The sequence below is a fragment of the Vanessa cardui genome, chromosome 23 (assembly GCF_905220365.1).
Source record: "Vanessa cardui chromosome 23, ilVanCard2.1, whole genome shotgun sequence".
NCBI classification, from domain to species: domain Eukaryota; kingdom Metazoa; phylum Arthropoda; class Insecta; order Lepidoptera; family Nymphalidae; genus Vanessa; species Vanessa cardui.
The window spans coordinates 9,477,654-9,494,497 of NC_061145.1; the positions used below are offsets into that span (position 1 = coordinate 9,477,654).

Here is a 16,844-nt window from a genome sequence, read left to right on the forward strand (position 1 = left end):
GTGAACGCGTTGAGAATTCAGCGTTTAATCGAAGTAACGTACACGCAACAACACATTTAAAAACATACAAGCCAAATTAGCTTTTATTACATTAACATAAATGTGAATATAATATGAATTATTTTTATAACATGTATCTACTTATATTGCAAGCTCAGTCATTCATGACAGTTGCTTTTTCTGTCTGTTTTTTTATAAAGTCTGCGTTGTTCTTCTTTACAATTAACATCGAAAATTGCGAGGTAATGAGCCTTGAATTGCTGTTATATTTATTACATTTTGATGAGGTTTTACTCATTTTTTTGTGCCAATTGAAAGTTTTTCATGCGTGAAGTCGAGAGATCTCGATCTTATACGCGTGTTATACATTCATATTTATTTATTGCATTAAAAACTTTTTCGATATTTTTTTAAATACTCATTTCAAATATAGCTCTGAAATTCTGGGCATAATACATGAAACGAAAATTACTTACTTTAAAAAAAAAAGAACTGTCATCATTCCAAACTGTCAAAGTTCGAAATAGAATCGAGCAATTCGAAAATCTAAATGAAAAAAAATAGACCTATGTTGATTTATTTCAACGTTTTCACAATTCCCAATAATCAAATTATCTACATAAACATTTTATTATAATCGCTGCAGACCGTATGAGGCAGGTGTACAATTTACTTAATAATATAAAATTACGAGACTCGACCAGTTTTGATCATCGAAGAATTTAATGTCAGGCAACATTGTGAAGCAAAAACAACTTTAATTATTATGAATGCGATAAATGTACGTTTTTATTAATGACACTCGGCTATATTTGTTAAATTTTCATTTATAGCAATAAAAATATTGTGTAATTATTTTTAACCAAGGAGTTTCTATATTCATTTCAGCTGGTGACGATGTCTATTTTATTTTTTTTAATTTTCACATTACTGGCAATGAATATTGGACAGCTTAAAAAAAACGTCCATCATTTTTTGCACATAATAAACAAATTGTTAATGCTTATAAGACTTTATTATATTTCTAACAATGTTACGTCGTGTATAAAATTAATATTAGCCCTCAGGGAGTGATGGGTAGTTAATTTTAAGAACTAATAATTACAACTTTACCTACAAATTATTGTTGACGTTTGCATCTATAATAATAATAAAAAAATACACGAATAAAGTCATCATTATAACGGTAATAATGATTAGCCGCCATATTGAAGTTCATTACAATACATTAATATTGTAACTGAAAACAAAATCCTAATACGTAATCTGTCAGTGACGTTCTATGAAAATTTAAAAAGGGAATTTTATTAAGACTTTGACAGCTATTATTGTTTTTTATTGCACTAAAATATACCTATGTAGTTTTAGATTTGCTTTCCACGTGTAGGAAGGAGATTCTGGTGTAGGTACAGAATTTGACGAGGGTAAAATTAATTTTTATCTCTCGCACACGATTTGTAGATAACGTATTTGATAATTAGCGTAGTTACACTCCCCGGCATTTCCGTTAAATATCAATGTCTGTATGTCTTCTAGCAATAATATTTTAAACAAGTATGAGAACTATTTGCTATTCATTTATTCTCCAAAGAATTTAAATAGTTATGGAATATAACAAAAGGTGGTAGGTTGTTTCAGCTCATCTGGTTATTCACTAATCATATATTTAAGCAGCAAGCATCAAGATTTAGTTTCGTTCCGTTATAAAATATGAGTAAGCCGGTATATACAGGCACAAGGGACATAACATTTTAATTCTCTTTGTCGCGTTGACATTAGAAATAGTCCAAAGTCTGTGCAAATATTAATAGCAGTAGGGATCAAACTCAAACTGCTTTATTAAATATAGAAGTATTACACTTTCTTATTGATAGTCAATTGAAACACTACCACGGGTTCGGAAAAGAAAATACCCTGACTTGAGGAGAACCGGCGAAAGAAACTCAGCGGTTTTTTTTTATTATCACATAATATCAAAGTTGACAATGAAATAATAAATATTTTATTTAACATTTAGATAGGTACGAAGTAATACCTATTTTATCACCCCCTATTTGGCTTAGGGAAGCGTAGTTAATCGTCGGCACCCCTTGGCCCCGCCCAGGGGATCATCTTATACGCGTCCCTATAATCTATGTATCACATTGCCTATGATATATTCAAATTGATCTGTCTTTATCTTTTTATTATTATAAATGTCTGTTTGACTGTTAGGTACTCAATAACTAAACTGCTGTAATTTAGTAGGTGAAGTAAATTAATTTATTGTTTTAATTTTATAGGATGTGTCTTTTTCAAATATGTATTTGGATGATGATCAATAATAATAATCTGTAGCTGTAGTTTTTTCAACGGCGCTAATTTCTGACTTTATCACCGAGATCTAGTGGTGCATCTTAACAGATGATTGCGGGTTCAAACCCAGGCAAGCATCACTATATGTGCTTAATTTGTGTTTAAAATTCATCTCATGCTCGGTGGTGAAGGAAAACATCGTGAGGAAACCTGTATGTGTCTAATTTCATCGGAATTCAGCCATATATGCATTCCACCAACCCGCATTGGAACAGCGTGGTAGATATGTTCCAAACCTTCTCCTTAATGGAAGAGGAGGCCTTATCTCAGCAGTGGGAAAACTTACAGGCTGTTACTTACTTTAAAAAAATCCTTTATGCATTTGCTAGAGCATATATTGAAAAATATTGTACAATAATACACACATCAATATACGAAAGTGTTAACGTTTAAATTAGCGGTAGTTTGCAATGTAGACTTAACGAAAATATTATGAAATATTTAGAATGATTACAGATAAATTTAAGTTTTATTGAAAGTACGAATCGATTAATTGACAAATGTGTTTACACATCTGTTTTCCAATCAAGTGTTGCAAATTATTCTAAATAAATAATTTATATATCTAAGAACATAAACAGAGTTTAATTATTTAGTAAGTCTTCAGTATAATTTTCATTTCAAAGATCTCTTACAATTAAATAAATTTAAACGTCTTTTAACTAATATTAAAATTTCTATACCCGACTGCTCGGATCAGTGACTAATAAAAACTATCATAGCCTATCACGTTTCCGTGATATACAATCGGATATGTTTCTTTATTGGATATGAAGTTATTTCGTTTAACGCGCAACCCCTGTTCCCTGAGGGCGCGCGTGTCAACACGGTGGCGCCCCGCGGCTCCGCCCAGGGGATCATGACACTCGTATCACACAAGATTTATAACACGTATTTATATTATATTTTATGAGAATACCAGCGACTTCTCACAGCATCCGTGTATGGTATTAATTATTGTGTTTTATCTGTGGATGCTATGAAAGTTGCTCGATTGACTTTAATATTAGTGATAACAGGTAATTAAAGATTTATTTATTAATATTGAATTTAGACCAATTTCGGTGGTAAATAAACATTTATTAAGTTGCTAATAGTTTCTCTTCGTTTCTATTATTATAAATTAATAACATATATATATTTATAATCTGTAATTATTTCTTTATTACGTATAATAAAGGCGTTAATGTTAATAATTCATATGTAAATTAATTTAAATTTGGAATTTAATAATGAATGTAAATATTTATTATCTCTGAAGAATATTATGTTATCTGCGGTTGGCTTTATAGTTTTAATCAAAACCACCAAAGCCGCCATATTTCCCTTTAAAAAAAAATAAACAAAATGGTTTATAAGGAAAAAGGAGGTTGGAAACCAAAAACTTTAAAGCTATGAACATGTCTTACATACCTACCTATATCTTTTAGTATAAATAAGGCGTTAGGAATACAGTGCTATTCTGTAACTCACTTCGATCCTCACTTTGCTACATGAGTCCTTTAAATTTAATCACTATTATAGTCAATTGTATTTTATAATCATCACCTACAATGAGGTACTTGTACAAACAGAATAGCTCAACAGCTGAAAAATGGAAACTACAGTCAATGCTGTCATGTTCTCATCGTAAAAGTTATAATCTTGTTCATACTCTATGCGATGCCTTAATAACTCTGTAGTATTAGTTAGCACTTTGAAGGTTCTGGAATTATACTTAAATTTAAAATTTGTGGTACACCAATCGTATCATAAAGTAACTCTGTCTGCCTGTCGCTCTTTCACGACCAAACCGCTGAACCGAATTTGATGAAATTTGGTATGAAGCAAACTTGAACTCCAAGAAAAGATACTTTTTGCCAAACACATGGCAACTCACACCCTAAAGCGCAAGCAAAGCCGCGGACTACTACTAGTTTGTATATAAAACAATATAAATGCAGTGTACCTATCGCAAATGGTCTATTACTTATTTTATTATATTCATTGAATTTGTCATTAGCTTGTATTATTTTTAAATATGAAAATCTGTTAGTGCTAATATTATTGGTCATAGCAATTTTTTATATGTCATTCAAAGACAGTCATGGTTGTCGTCGAAAATGGTGCGGTGTCAAGTTCGATTGTGTTTCATTGATCTTGTGTCCAGATATAAAGTTAAACATCACGATTAATCACAAATAAAACTCTGATACATGTGTATCAGTCCACCATGATGGAAATAGTTCCAAACGTCTTAGAATAGAGGTCTTAGCTATATGCGAAATGTTACAAAACATATTCAGCGTGCTTTACTTTATTTTGATAGATTTTTGTTTTAACTAACATGCCTATTATTTAGTCTATTCATCAATAAAAACGGACTCCAAATCGTGATAGCTAAGTCGCATTCCACTACACTTAGATTTTTAAAACTACACGATGGATTTTAATGTTTTAATCATTAAACAGAGTAATTCAAGATTATTTTATATGTAATATACACGTAACGCCGGCGCGTGAAGCTAGTTATCAATAAATAAACCGTAATGAATTTATGACAGATTCAGCATAATAATTGAGTAGTAATAAAATGACGCCAAATATAATCAGTAATAGCAGTATCCGGGGTTGAACAGGATATTACTTTTTTTTTAAATCGATGAACGACGATGACTCGAAACTGTTATGCCATAAGGAATAAAAACAATTAAAAACTCTTTTGATGAATTTATGATTTTGCTTCGAATAGAAGCGATGATTTATTTTGTGAAATTGATTGGTGTAAATTAAAATGTTTTGATTTATATAATTAACATTTTCGGCAACGACTTATGTTACAGTCGGTATTTTTTAATGATAGCAATATTTCAATCCGATTTGCAACTGCTCACTAACAGTGAAGCTGTAACTATACCATATTCAAATGTCAGAAAGTTGTAAGCGACATTGATTGCTATAATTATAACGTTTAAATGATACCTTTCAAAACTGCGTATCTTTAAATTTTTATCGCTGTTAGTTCTAAAAGGTCTTATTTTTAAATTATAACTTTGACCAACATAAAAACCGTTTAACATTATATTCATTACACTATTTCATTTTCATTATATCTTGGATATTTTTAAGTTAAGTCATAATTTGATTTATTAATCGTTAAATACCATATAAATAAAATATTAAAATAAAATCGACATTTCTATAATTTACTTATATATAATAACTGAGAAACAATGTGTCTGTTATGTGATCATGAATTTGTTTGCACCGATCGTAATCTCTTCGTAGGGTTAATAAGGGTTTTAGATAATAAGTTGTTTTAACCAGTTAAACCTAATAATTATACATTTAAAATCAACTATTACTAAACGTTACATGACGGTACTATTAAATAATGCATTACTTTTACTTAAAAACGTATAAACGACCAATAATAATTTAAAAAAGCTTAGTTTAACGTTCTCTTGTAATTATTATCTCAACTAACAAAATGGCCGCCCACAAATTTAAGAGCAAACATTTGTTAGAACTAAACTACTGATTATAAATTGACTTACCAATTATCTGACAATGCGCTTATTATTAACAAGTAATTGATCTTTCGTAACCGTGACATTAAATTATTTACAGCCATCTCTTTCGCTCACGATAAAACCGTATCGAACCTCCTTGTCTCACAGTAGCGAATTGCGAATAGGGCGTAAAAATTACAATCGCCTAACAACCCCAATTTGTCGCATAATGATGTCCCACTCTATCGCATACATCTGTCCTGTTTCCACACTAATGGATCGACAATAAAGTAATATAGAGATAAATAGCTTTTCGCTTAAATTTTGGCCCAATTCGTATCTACCCCATAATTGCGCATCTCCCCTTGTCGCTATCTCTTTCTTTCTAATAGGGATAGCTCTTCCCGTCTCACTCTAATCCGCTGGGGAGTATAATCGCGTATATAAGCACTTAATCGTATTTTGGGGCATGTTTTGAATGACACCCTTTATTTATTCAGTGCGGGTATCGTTATAACGCGGTACCCTTCTATTGAAGTTGTTTGCGGAGTCTTACAACGTTTATGGGACCAGTTATTTAGGACCCCTTTTGACACCGCGAGTTAGTTATAACAGGGGTCGATTTATTCTCGTCCGTGTAATAGCAGATGCGCCATTTAAATTATCCTTATTGTATATGAAATTTGTTTCATAAAATTTGCATCCGGGCTCCGTAATTGTTTAATCGCTTTGTATTTTGTTTGTTAATCGTCACTTAAAAAAGATTTACTCCCGTGCGAGTTTGACATTTGCTTTTTATTATCTGTGCTTGAGTTTCGAACGGATAATGGCCATTGTCTTATTATGTATTTATAGATGATAGATAGTAATTGATACATAATTTGTATTTGATATAAGACCTTATTCGAAATAATTGCAAAACCAAGGACTTAAGAGTTGTTCCGTTCGCTTATTTTTTTTTTTCATAAACTTTTGTTTGATTAATCTGTGGTTTCTCAGGTTCATTATATATTTTTAAGCTTATTATGTAAACGTTTTTATATTTGTTGATTAGAATTTTACTAAACATAATCACCATACATACAAATATATCAGTCTTTATATGTTAATACAATAAATCAAAGGACAAGACAAGATAATTAATGGATCCATGTGTACACAAAGGAGATTTTTTTTTTGTTAAATATAAAAGAGTTTTTACTCATTGACATATTTATTTCCATACTGGTGGTAGATTTTTGTCAATCAATATGCAAAAGTAATGCTAAGACGTTGAAAAGAGATTTACATTGTGAGTATTATTCCATTAAATACATATATAGATAAAATCCAAATCGAAAAACAGATAAAATATTAATCAATCTCTCCCAAATCAATAAAAACATCTAAATTTTCTCGTCGATTGTATAACGAGAAAAAAAAATCTGTAACCCCATAAAATTCTCCATTACTCGTTAAATTACAAGCGTATCCGACGGGCTCGGGTCCCATAGGCCAATTTATTGGTACCGATCGAACACCCCATTTATCATGGTATGTCCCATGGGGTTACAACCCTCGTTACATTATGGGGTTGGCGAGGAAGCGTAAGATGAATTGGTGATCATTTTGATGATTATCTTTCTACATTATGTAACTATAAATTAGTTGTGTAACGATTCTGGTTGACATTTTTTCCAGTAGATTAGTGATAAAGAGGCCAACTGATGGTATGTGGTCACCTCTGTCTATACACAGGTACTGTAAGAAACATTACGAATGGACTACTAACCTTGGGAATTAAGATATAGTCCCTTTAGTTACACTAACTTACTCATCGATCAAAACACTAAAATACTGATTATTTTTATGGCTGTTTGGCTGTCAAATACATATGATGAATGATTATTTAATCAAAATATTAAAAAAAAGGTGGTGCGAAATATTAGCGTGGAAAGTGATTTTCCCGATAGTGTAAAATGCTCTTTTTTGAATAGGTATTCAATATATTGTTCCTCGTCTAATATTTGCATTCACTTTAATAATCTGTGTAATCAAAGTTAAAATATTTTTGAACTTCACTTTAGTTTGGAACAGGTACTTATTTTACAGAGAAGAACTGTCAAAGTCAGTAGTCACACAGTTAAAATTATGTATCGTGTTCAAAAATGAAATCCCAATGAAAACTTTTGACACAGAATATTATGTTATTAATTATAATAATTAGTATTCTCTTTAAAAAAAGATTAAATCAATAATTATCATAGATATAATAAATAATAAAAAAATTTACATATGTATATACAAACTTAGCAAATTATCTAAAACTTAAATCAAACATTTAAGTAAATTTCACGCATTTAACTTAAAGCAACTTGGCTGTATAACTTCATTCAGTGAACACAAACCGTTTTAGAAACTTAACTCAGATCATATGTTTAGTAGCAATAAAATTTACAATGGCTTTTTCAAACACCGGGTTAAATGCTAAGTTTCTTTCTTAACTCGGCATGAGAGTCATTGTGTGAGGAATTATCGTTTCGCGTATGAGTCCTAATATTTGGTTTCTTGTTTCATTTATTGCTTAACGTTTTACGAGACGATTATATCTTTAAAGCGTTTATTATCTGTTGTAGTTCGAAACGTACGTTTAAATTGCTCTCTTAAGCTACGGTTTAACTGTTAACCGATTAGCTAGTTACGGATAGTGTGTCTGTGATATAAAAGGCCAATGGTGTTATGATGAATTGATCTTAAATTGACTTGACATTTAGTGTTTAATATCTTAATAATCTGTGGTAGGTGAAAAAATTACAATTGGAATAAGAGAATGTTTTATGGTATATGTTAGCGGACGATTATATGGGCTTCCATAGACAATGACGCTGTCAAAACTGTTAACTATTCCTTTATCAATGTGCCACCAATCTTGGGAACTAAGATGTTATGTCCCTTGTGCCTGTTACACTGGCTCACTCGCCCTTCAAACCGGAACACAACAATACTGAGTACTGTTGTTTGTTGATAGAATAACTGAGTAGGTGGTACCTACCCAGAGCCCTACCTTGCCCAACATTGCTATCAAAATTGGAATGTTTACTGTATAAATATGGAATTTTAAACAATACCTAAATTCAAATGATTTGATATATCTGTCCCATTCTGACACCTTCCATCCCTTTCCGTCACGGGCCATTACGTCACTACAAAGGGTGTTTGATTGATATTTGATGTCGATATGTAGTGCTAATGTAGCGTGGCCGGTCATTGTTATCTAATTTTAGGGGGAAATAGATATATAGACACGCTTTCCGGATTATAATGACAAATTGAAAGTTTTTCTCAACAACGATATCGTACTTGCTGTCGCCCGCGGCTTCGTTCGTTTTAGTGATTAATCGTTAAGTTTTCTTTATGAAATTTTAATACAATTCTGAGCAGAGATGGCCCAGTGTTTAGAATACTTGCATCTTAACCGATGATTGCGGGTTCAAACTAGGCAAGTACCACTGAATATTCATGTGCTTCATTTGTGTTTATAATTCATCTTGTGCTCAGCGGTGAAGGAAAACACGGTGAGGAAACCTGCATATGTTTTATTTCATAGAAATTCTGCCACATGTGTATTCCATCAACCGGCATTGGACTGTTCCAATGCGGGTTGGTGGAATACGTTTCAAAACTTCTCCAAAGGGAGAGGAGGCCTTAGCCCAGCAGTGGGGAATTTACAGGCTGTCGTTGTTGCAATTCTGTTTTGTCTGAACTGGTCTGGACTTGAAAGAGCAACAGATAATCATGAGATAGATAGATACTTTAGCGTTTTCCCCGTGGCGTTGCTCACGTTCGATGACTTGGTTAGGTCTTAGGACTTAATAATAGCCTATGTACTTCATTGGGCCATACAAATTTTATCAAAATTGCTTCAGTGGTTTGATCTCCTAAGGGTAACAGGATAGAATAATTTCAGTATGTATAATATAAGTAGATATTAATGTAATAAGATACTGTTTATGTGTATGAATGTTCTCATTTTGTTAAAATACAATACCTAAACGAGTATAAGTTTAATGTTTAGTTGGTATTAATTGAATATTTGATTTTAATCTAATTGGATAAATAATCTTGTTTTTGTAATGGACTTAACTTTATAATAAACGTTTAGGATATTCTTAAAAAAAATGAATTCGTCAAGTAAATCATTTATTACAAATTTAAAATACAATTTTAACATTATGTATATTACTTTTTGAGAGACACAATGATTTAACATAATATATACCGTTTGAATACTATTGTAATCTTTGTACGATCTCAATTGCATTAAATAGTGCATCGAATAAGGTTTTATATGCAAATAACAGATAAATAACGTTCAAACCATTGCTATAGTCGTTTGCGATATAAGAACGATAAACAGACATATAAACCGAAGTCGTATTTTCTATTTAATATCAATAACATAGACTGTTACGTATGTACCGTGCATTGTTAAACTTTATTGCCAAAACCGGGATTCGCCTCCATTAACATATTTTCTCAGAACAGTTTTCAAACTCCGTGAATAGATTTCACCCGCCATTAAACACGTGACAGATCGCTTCACAAGATGGCGTCCGGTAAAGCGGGAAATCTCTTTGTGTTGCCAGTAGAAAAATTTCGACAATTTTCTTTCAATGCGATGATATATTATTGGGGTTGAATAGTTTTATTTCTTTAACCCTTTACGGTTGAGTTAATCGAGTGTGTATAATGTATATATCGTTAGGGTTAGAACTACCCTTGTTATTTAATACTACATATCGTATTCATTAAATTGACTTGTTTACTTTGCATTTTAGCCTTTAAATTTATTTCAGGCATGGTTTAATGCCTTTAGTAACTTAAGATAAATTATTGTTTTATTAATTGATTTATAAAAAACATTTTATGGTTTCATATAATATATAATACCTACTACAATTGTATGAATTAGATATATAATGAAATGATATCTATATTACGACATTTTCATATATTGTCTATGACTACTTTATTTTGTGTTACAAGTTCTTAATTTCGTTTTCTCTTGCAGGTGAAAGTCTGGTTCCAGAATAGAAGAACGAAACATAAAAGAATGCAGCAAGAGGAAGAAGCAAAGACCGGCACCAAATCTGGTTCGTCTAGTTCGAAACCAGATGACAGTAACCAGTTCAACAATTCCTACGAAGAAGAAGACGAAGAGCTGATAGACATGGATATGGACGAGTTGAGTGAGAGTGAAAACGAAACGTAAAAACTATATAAAACGTGACAGGACACTAAAATGTAAATAATAATGTAATCTAGTTAAAATAGTATATCAATTATTATTTATTTCTTCTAGTAATTGGAAATTATATGTCAAGAGTTTTTTGCCACTGGCAACAATTGAATCGAATCCTACTCATTATAATTTGTTTAAATGAAGGTAAGGAATGTTATAAAAATAAAAACAGCTATTTAAAACTCATCGCTCAATTAATCTCAATTCACTAACCGTCATTTATTTTCCCCAAACAAGCAACCGTGTCATTAAATTAACGGAACGCATTCAAAATGGCGTCTGAACAACTCTTGTTAGCGCGTCACGAATTATTAGATAACAAAATTGGCCGCATTATAATAGTTTTTGGGATTAAATTAATTAAAAATGCCTCCTTTGAAGCGTTCCACTGGTGATGTGGGTATAATTAGACAGTTTGATTTTAAACGCTGATACGTAGGGACTGTGAGTTCTAAACGAGAGCTGTCAACGTGCGAAAGGGACGGGTGTATGCTTAAACGCGCTGCTGGAGAGAGAGACACTATATTTATAGAGATGGAGGTAGATTATTGTACGTCGTTTGTGGGCCTATTATTAAGAGATGGTTTCTGAGACGGTATCTCGGGTCGAAATCTTCTTAGTAATTGCTTGCGACGTAACAAAATTGTTTTTAAACTGTTGACGATTGTTCTCTACGGCTATTTGTCTACGCGTTTGGAGTTTGATTAAGATCTCGAATAGTCTTGTTAGTTATCGCTTTCACGCGTAAGCTATTGTATGACCATTGTATTGATCGCATTTAATTTTGACAACCTGATTTTAAATGTCAAGAGATAATTGTGACTGTAGTTTATGGAGACAAATCTTTGGTATGTCTTAATACATGATATATGATTGCGTATATATAGTATATTATGTGTATATACGTATGTGTTTGTTGTAATAAAAAGTACTAATTCTGCGTCATAACATTAATTTTCAGTTTTTTTTTGAGTTTACCTTATCTTTTGACACCTAGGCCAAAGCTCTACGGGTTTAAGCCTAAAGTCAATATGAAAAACTTTAAATCGATTCTAAATTTAATAAAGTTTTTCAGTAACGTTTTAATGACGTTGAGAAAGTCTGTTTCAATTAAACTTGATAGATATATAAACAAATGTTATAATGTCAAAATATTTACATCCTAGATTTCGCGGTAATTTTCGCTAATGTCTGCTATAACTCTTATTTGAAAGGTTTCTGAGTCGTTCGGAAACTGCAAAATATTTACATGTCAAAATATTTACACATTTTGTTAATGATAATAAAAAATATATAACTAAGATTCTAAAATATTAGTACATATACTAATTTTAATTCTAAAAATAACTAATTCATTCAATACAAAATATAAAATGTCATTTAAGTACATCTAGTAAAGCCATTATTTTATACTTGATTGTTTGTCTTAATAATCAAAATTCGATACATTATTATAATCTGTAAATATATATATATGTCATCTATTAGCAATTTTTATTACAATATATGAACCGAGTAACAAGTGTCGTAATTATTCCAATCAATTAAAGCGTGCTCAGAGAGATTTTTTTAATTAAAAACGAATTTACTTTGAATAGTAATAGGAATTAACGTTTAATTTTCTTCGTATACGTTAGACGCCATTGTTCCCGCCATTTTCAAAACTTAAGTACTCGGTAACATTACCGGTAAAAGCTTTCATTTGTATAAGCTTGTGTCGTTGCTTCACGCGTACTAATTAAAAAAAAAGCAATCAAAATCAATTGACAGATTAAAATGTAATTAAATTTAATATCATAAATGTGTAAATTAACATTTAAATCAGTTTTAAATTATTAAAATTATTGTATTTAAGAACGTTTCAATTGAAAGGCTGAGTTGTATTATTAATATGATTAAAAAGTAATAATAAAGAAAGTTTTGATTAAAAAAATCGTAATCTGGGTGGCAGCTGGCAATAAAGCATTCCACAGAAATGTCCATAACGCGATTATAAGCCTAATTTGTATTTACTTTTCCGTCCTTTGTTCGAATGATTTACGATCGAGATCGTATTCCCGTTCATTCGTTCATATTCGTTCATTCCAAATTAAAACTCTTTATTTCGCGTAATGCCTTGTTATTACAACGCAATTGGTAATGCTTTCGGTAACATAATAATAAAACAATGCTTTTGTGTTTTATTATCTGTGAAATTAAAAACCCCAGTTATTTTTAAAGGATATTGAAATGCGGAAAATCATTTTGATTTTTGTAAATGCTGTTTTAAATATAAATAGTGTTAAATATTATTTGACTTATCACATTGGTAATACATATGGTTATTATCAATTCGAAAGATATAACATTAAAACAACCAAGGAGGTTAACAGATACTCTTTCGATCTCATTTCATTCAATATGATTTTGAAACAGGCATTTAAAAACGATTTCAAAAATAGAATATCATAAATTTAGTTTTACTCGTTCACAGCTTGAATGAAAAAAAAGCAACAGATTATACATTACACACATATTAAAACAAATAAAGTCAATATTAATGTCAACTTCATTACTTGCATATTTCCATTTTCCGCTCAATTGACCGCCATTTTGATTATGGTTTTTATTCATTAACTGTTTCTGATTAGCGAGCATGTCGATATTTAACGATTCCATTCGATTGTTTAATTACATACATCGTTACTGATTAGCTGAAATTATTCCTTCATTTGATTTAATCGCGATTGGATTAAAAATGATTTTTATTGATGGTGAATGATTTTTTTTTTAATTGTAATATCACATTCACTTAATAAATCAACGCTTTTCAATTCTAGACCTTAAATTATATTTCTTTTATTACAAATGTCATACAATAGCGGATTTTTTTTTCAACTTTTATTTTAGGTAAATTATAAATATCAATTTAGATACATAAAACAGTTCGTTCGATTTGTAAATATAAATCGTAGTTTATTCCATATTATATCTAGAGTGTAAAGTCTTAGGATCTATAGACATAAATAAATTAAATGAATATTATATTGGATGACATACATAAAAACGTTACACCTACGTGTGTTACAGTATATGACTTGTGTCTGAGTTTTTTTTGACATGGCAATTTTTTCTACTATTTAATTAGAATAAGACTCAATAATATCAATCCAATCTAAAAAAGTGCTTTCAAATAAAGAATTTATGGAATTTACATTAAGTCCATAGACTGTATTTTGTTTTCTAAAACACTACACATGCGTATTAAGACGCAACCTTCCAATTTTAAAAATAATTATAGACAACGTAGCGATAGTTCGTTATTGATAATTTAATCTATGAATTTAGATAGATGAAAATAATAAAATGTAGGATTTTGATATCGTCTATTTAATTAAAAATCTTGGTTACTTTTTTATACACTCTCTAATATTGTTATCACATTATAATAATTAGTTCTTATTATCTATCTACATCATCCAAAGTACTTTTTTTTTTAATTTGTAAAAAGCACAATAATTAAGACTGTTTTTTGATTAAATTGCATTTTTTAAATTGTGCTCAAACTTTACTTAGTGAATTTATTTTCAAAAACATTTATTATCTCCATCCTATATTATCTGTGTGGCTGATTTTGCCGCGAAATTTACATTGAGTTTATGAGAAAAAAGTTTTTATAACATAAAACAATATTATGTATAAACTGTACCATCGAGGTATATAAACGCGTAATATAAGTGTAAAGTACGATATCGCTCAAAATATTATAGTGTAGAGTTCCTTTAGAATTATTGTTAAATGATAAAATATATAATAACAACGTTTCTTTGCGATGAATTATAAATGAATAAATGTTGCTATATAAAATAAAATTATGTAAACATATCCTATATCTGATTATTGAAGCTTTATAATTTATTTCTTGTACACGAAAAAAATGTTTTTTTTTTTTTATCTTGCTATAATATTATAAGTGCTATATGTAGCCATTGTTTGGGCATTCTTGTTTGTATCTTTTATTTTGAAACAATTTCAAAGAGTATCTAACGCTTGTGTCATTACTAGCAAGATAATATACTATTTCTTGGTATTTAATTGAATTTCGACATACTTCAATATTTTTGACAGATTGTGACGTAATTAAGAATATACATATTTTTAATTATGTCTAATCTGTATGATACAAATTGATTAGTAGGTAAACTATAATAATTAAGGAAGTTTCGAAATAATCTCGTACTTAAAACAACATGCTATAAAATATTTGTTTTCTTTTTCAAATAAAATTCAGTCGTGAAAAAAATACCTAGGTAAACTTTTTTTTATTGTGAAATAAGTTTTTTTTTAATTTCATTGTTTATTTAATTAGATGTAAGATGTGCTTACATATCAATTAAGTTACAGTATTTTCGTTTTTCTTATTCAGTCGCTTTTCCATTGATTGTGTGAATATAAAAAGAACATGTAAATATACATTATTTATTATAATTTGTGTACTTAAATTAATTGATTTAATTTGAGAGTATTAAAAATATCATACTGGTGAAAAATATGATTGCGCTTCAATAATTTTATTAAAGCGCTTTATAATCTAAGATCATTTCTCTTAAAACCTTTGCTAAATTTTCAAACCGTAAATTAAAAAAAAAATCTGTCATCAATGATTGTGACAGCGAAAAGTGTTTAATTCATTTTAAATTAGCATTATAAGCGTATCATGTTTATTAAATAAACCCAGTATGATAAATTGTTCCTTTAACCTTGGAAATTCATGCCATATGAAGGGAAGGTTGTAAATATAACATAATATATTAATATTATAAAATTGTAAATTACTATTTAATTATTTAAGTGTAAATATGTGTGTTAGTTTCGATATTATTTTAAGTGTATGTGTGTATATTCTCCTGACACTTCTCTATGTGACTGTACCCAGTAATGTATGAGTAGTAAATAAAACAACGAGTGATATAAAAATATATGTTTTTACTCATTTATATTGTTGTTTTATTATTTTCAAAAATGGAACACTGAGATCACGTTCGCCACGTCAAAATTATAACCCGATCAAATTGCGAAGCACATGAACTCACATACTAATTAATATACTAAATCCTATTTCGAAACGCGCTGCATATTCTCGTAGAAGTTTTATATATTAACGTTTATTTATATATGTTTGAGCTGAGATGGCCCAGTGGTTAGAACGCGTGCATCTTAACCGATGACTTCGGGTTCAAACCCAGGCAAGCACCACTATATATATATATGTGCTTAATTTGTGTTTATAATTCGTCTCGTGCTCGGCGGTGAAGGAAAACATCGTGAGGAAACCTGCATGTGTCTAATTTCATCGAAATTCAGCGACATGTGCATTCCACCAACCCGCATTGGAACAGCGTGGTGGAATATGTTTTAAACCCTTTTCTTAAAGGGAGAGGAGGCCTTAGCCCAGTAGTGGAGAATTTACCAGGCTGCTACTACTTTTATATATGTTTAGTAGTTTCTTGTAATTATACATTACTAAGACTTTTTTATAAACGTAGATATTTGTGAAATGAAATATGTATTTATAGTAAAGTTAAATAACTAACTTTTAGAGTTAAATTAAATTTTCAATTAATTAAATTGTCCTCAGAATTAATTTCGTGCGGGCTTTTGGGAAAACATCATTTAACAATCTGGATGTTTTATATATGATATATGAACATTAGGTTATATAACGAGTATTTTTGCAA

At 30.1% G+C, this 16,844-nt stretch overlaps 1 protein-coding gene across 1 annotated transcript in view; it reads left to right on the forward strand.

The window, feature by feature from the left end:
- Window positions 1-14,254, forward strand: part of LOC124539847 (homeotic protein empty spiracles-like) — a 32,666-nt gene extending 18,412 nt beyond the window's left edge. Inside the window, exon 3 of the mRNA XM_047117204.1 lies at window positions 10,897-14,254. Coding sequence (XP_046973160.1) covers window positions 10,897-11,097 — 201 coding nt within the window. The 3' untranslated portion in view covers window positions 11,098-14,254. The remainder of the gene's footprint in view (window positions 1-10,896) is intronic.
- The last annotated feature ends 2,590 nt before the right edge of the window (window positions 14,255-16,844 follow it).